Source organism: Lottia gigantea, assembly GCF_000327385.1.
Source record: "Lottia gigantea unplaced genomic scaffold LOTGIsca_322, whole genome shotgun sequence".
In the NCBI taxonomy this organism is placed as follows: Eukaryota; Metazoa; Mollusca; class Gastropoda; family Lottiidae; genus Lottia; species Lottia gigantea.
The window spans coordinates 41,267-44,690 of NW_008709080.1; the positions used below are offsets into that span (position 1 = coordinate 41,267).

At 27.2% G+C, this 3,424-nt stretch overlaps 1 protein-coding gene across 1 annotated transcript in view; it reads right to left on the reverse strand.

Moving 5' to 3' along the window:
* The window catches only part of LOTGIDRAFT_175627 (hypothetical protein), a gene marked incomplete at both ends in the record, with an annotated part of 48,015 nt that overhangs the window by 14,427 nt on the left and 30,164 nt on the right, over positions 1-3,424 (reverse strand). Inside the window, 3 exons of the mRNA XM_009058119.1 lie at positions 1,237-1,364; positions 2,685-2,759; positions 3,128-3,265. Coding sequence (XP_009056367.1) covers positions 1,237-1,364; positions 2,685-2,759; positions 3,128-3,265 — 341 coding nt within the window. The remainder of the gene's footprint in view (positions 1-1,236; positions 1,365-2,684; positions 2,760-3,127; positions 3,266-3,424) is intronic.

Consider the following 3,424-nt stretch of genomic DNA (forward strand, 5'->3'; position numbering starts at 1 on the left):
GAGTGAGTAAGTATTGTATAATAATAAGTGAGTAAGTATTTTATAATAAGTGAGTGAGTAAGTATTGTATAATAATAAGTGAGTGAGTAAGTATTGTATAATAATAAGTGAGTGAGTAAGTATTGTATAATAATAAGTGAGTGAGTAAGTATTGTATAATAATAAGAGAGTGAGTAAGTATTGTATAATAATAACTGAGTGAGTAAGTATTTTATAATAATAAGTCAGTAAGTATTGTAAATGATAAGAGATTGAGTAAGTATTGTATAATAATAAGTGAGTGAGTCAGTAAGTATTGTATAATAATAACTGAGTGAGTAGGTATTGTATAATAATAAGTGAATGAGTAAGTATTTTATAATAATAAGTGAGTAAGTATTGTAAATGATAAGAGAGTGAGTAAGTATTGTATAATAATAAGTGAGTGAGTAGGTATTGTATAATAATAAGTGAGTGAGTAAGTATTGTATAATAATAAGAGAGTGAGTAGGTATTGTATAATGATAAGTGAGTGAGTAGGTATTGTATAATAATAAGAGAGTGAGTAAGTATTGTATAATAATAAGAGAGTGAGTAGGTATTTTATAATAATAAGTGAGTGAGTAAGTATTGTAAAATAATAAGTGAGTGAGTAAGTATTGTATAATAATAAGTGAGTAAGTATTTTATAATAATAAGTGAGTGAGTAAGTATTGTATAATAATAAGTGAGTAAGTATTTTATAATAATAAGTGAGTGAGTAAGCATTGTATAATAATAAGAGAGTGGGTAAGCATTGTATAATAATAAGAGAGTGAGTAGGTATTGTATAATAATAAGAGAGTGAGTAGGTATTGTATAATAATAAGTCAGTAAGTATTGTATGATAATAAGAGAGTGAGTAGGTATTGTATAATAATAAGAGAGTGAGTAGGTATTGTATAATAATAAGTCAGTAAGTATTGTATAATGATAAGAGAGTGAGTAGGTATTGTATAATAATAAGTGAGTGAGTAGGTATTGTATAATAATAAGTGAGTGAGTAGGTATTGTAAAATAATAAGTGAGTTAGTAGGTATTTTATAATAATAAGTGAGTGAGTAAGTATTGTAAAATAATAAGTGAGTTAGTAGGTATTGTATAATAATAAGTGAGTGAGTAAGTATTGTAAAATAATACGTGAGTTAGTAGGTATTGTATAATAATAAGAGAGTGAGTAAGTATTGTATAATAAAGTAAGTAAGAATTAGGACTGACCTCTGTTGAATATTAAGAAGTTGTTTACTAGGATGGTCGATATCTTCAGTTGATGTTTGTTGTTGTAGTAACGGAGACGAATGTAAATTATGTTTTGATTTTTCACTACCTTCAATTCCTCGCTGAGCCTAAAATAAAATTATCAATTCTATAATTATAATAGATATTTGAAGGATATTTTGAAGTGTATAGTGATAAATCACAGTACAAGCACCAATAACAGAATACATTGTACCATCTTACTTCTCTGTACATCAACTTATATTGGTTTATATGTACAAATTAAACAATTATCATCTGATCAATCACGTAAAACGAAACCCAAAATAATAAAGTACAAAAAGTAAAAACACTGTAATATCTTAAAGATATGAGAACAATATTTGACTCACCTCTAATAAATGAATAACTTAAAGATATGAGATCAGTATTTGACTCACCTCTAATAAATGAATAACTTAAAGGTATGAGAACAATATTTGACTCACCTCTAATAAATGAATATGTTAATGATATGAGAACAATATTTGACTCGCCTCTAATAAATGAATATCTTAAATATATGAGAACAATATTTGACTCACCTCTAATAAATGAATATGTTAATGGTATGAGAACAATATTTGACTCACTTCTAATAAATGAATATGTTAATGGTATGAGAACAATATTTGACTCGCCTCTAATAAATGAATATCTTAAAGATATGAGAACAATATTTGACTCACCTCTAATAAATGAATAACTTAAAGATATGAGATCAGTATTTGACTCACCTCTAATAAATGAATAACTTAAAGGTATGAGAACAATATTTGACTCGCCTCTAATAAATGAATATGTTAATGATATGAGAACAATATTTGACTCACCTCTAATAAATGAATATGTTAATGGTATGAGAACAATATTTGACTCACCTCTAATAAATGAATATGTTAATGGTATGAGAACAATATTTGACTCACCTCTAATAAATGAATATGTTAATGGTATGAGAACAATATTTGTCTCGCCTCTAATAAATGAATATCTTAAAGATATGAGAACAATATTTGACTCACCTCTAATAAATGAATAACTTAAAGATATGAGATCAGTATTTGACTCACCTCTAATAAATGAATAACTTAAATATATGAGAACAATATTTGACTCACCTGTAATAAATGAATATGTTAAAGATATGAGAACAATATTTGACTCACCTCTAATAAATGAATATCTTAAAGGTATGAGAACAATATTTGACTCACCTCTAATAAATGAATATCTTAAAGATATGAGAACAATATTTGACTCACCTCTAATAAATGAATATCTTAAATATATGAGAACAATATTTGACTCACCTCTAATAAATGAATATCTTAAAGGTATGAGAACAATATTTGACTCACCTCTAATAAATGAATATTTTAAAGATATGAGAACAATATTTGACTCACCTCTAATAAATGAGATAAATAACGAGGTCGAATTAATAAGGATATAAAGGTTTGGGTCATATATACCATAGACGTCTAAAATTATAACATAAAATATATCAACATTAACATATAACATATAGAATTATATCAACACAGATCAACAAGGCTAACCGAAGACTCATTCTAAATCTGCCAACATCATGGCTATCCCCCCAAAATAATCTAGTACCCTAGGTTAGTGAGAGAGCATGTATCTTCAACTTCAACACTTCTGAACTGTAAAATTACTGAAGGCTTACTAAGTAAAACAATAATAATCTAAATTCCTATATTACTAGAGTTTTTCTTAATAGAATAGTAATATTGCCCTCGTCTTTAACACTAAACCTAGTTAAACTGTTAAACCTCACAGATTTTCAGTCTTCAAAGCGGTTCCCCTTAAAAAAAAAAAAGGGACTCACCAGAAGTTTCATCAAAACCTCAGGAAGATTAAACCTCCATTCTCGAATAAAAAACGAGAGTTGATAAATAAAACTACAGGTCACTTCAGCTTCTTGTAAACTTTGATCATAAAGAGTTATACATCCTGTTTCTAATGACTACAAAATATATTATTGTTTTCAAATTATATAAATTATTAACTCCTAGCATTCTAGGATTGAGGCCACGAACTATTAGTTGGTCATCAACATACTGAGCTGTTAAAGTACTGTGGAATCTATAACGTGTTCTGTAGCACACAGGTTCACAGTATCTCC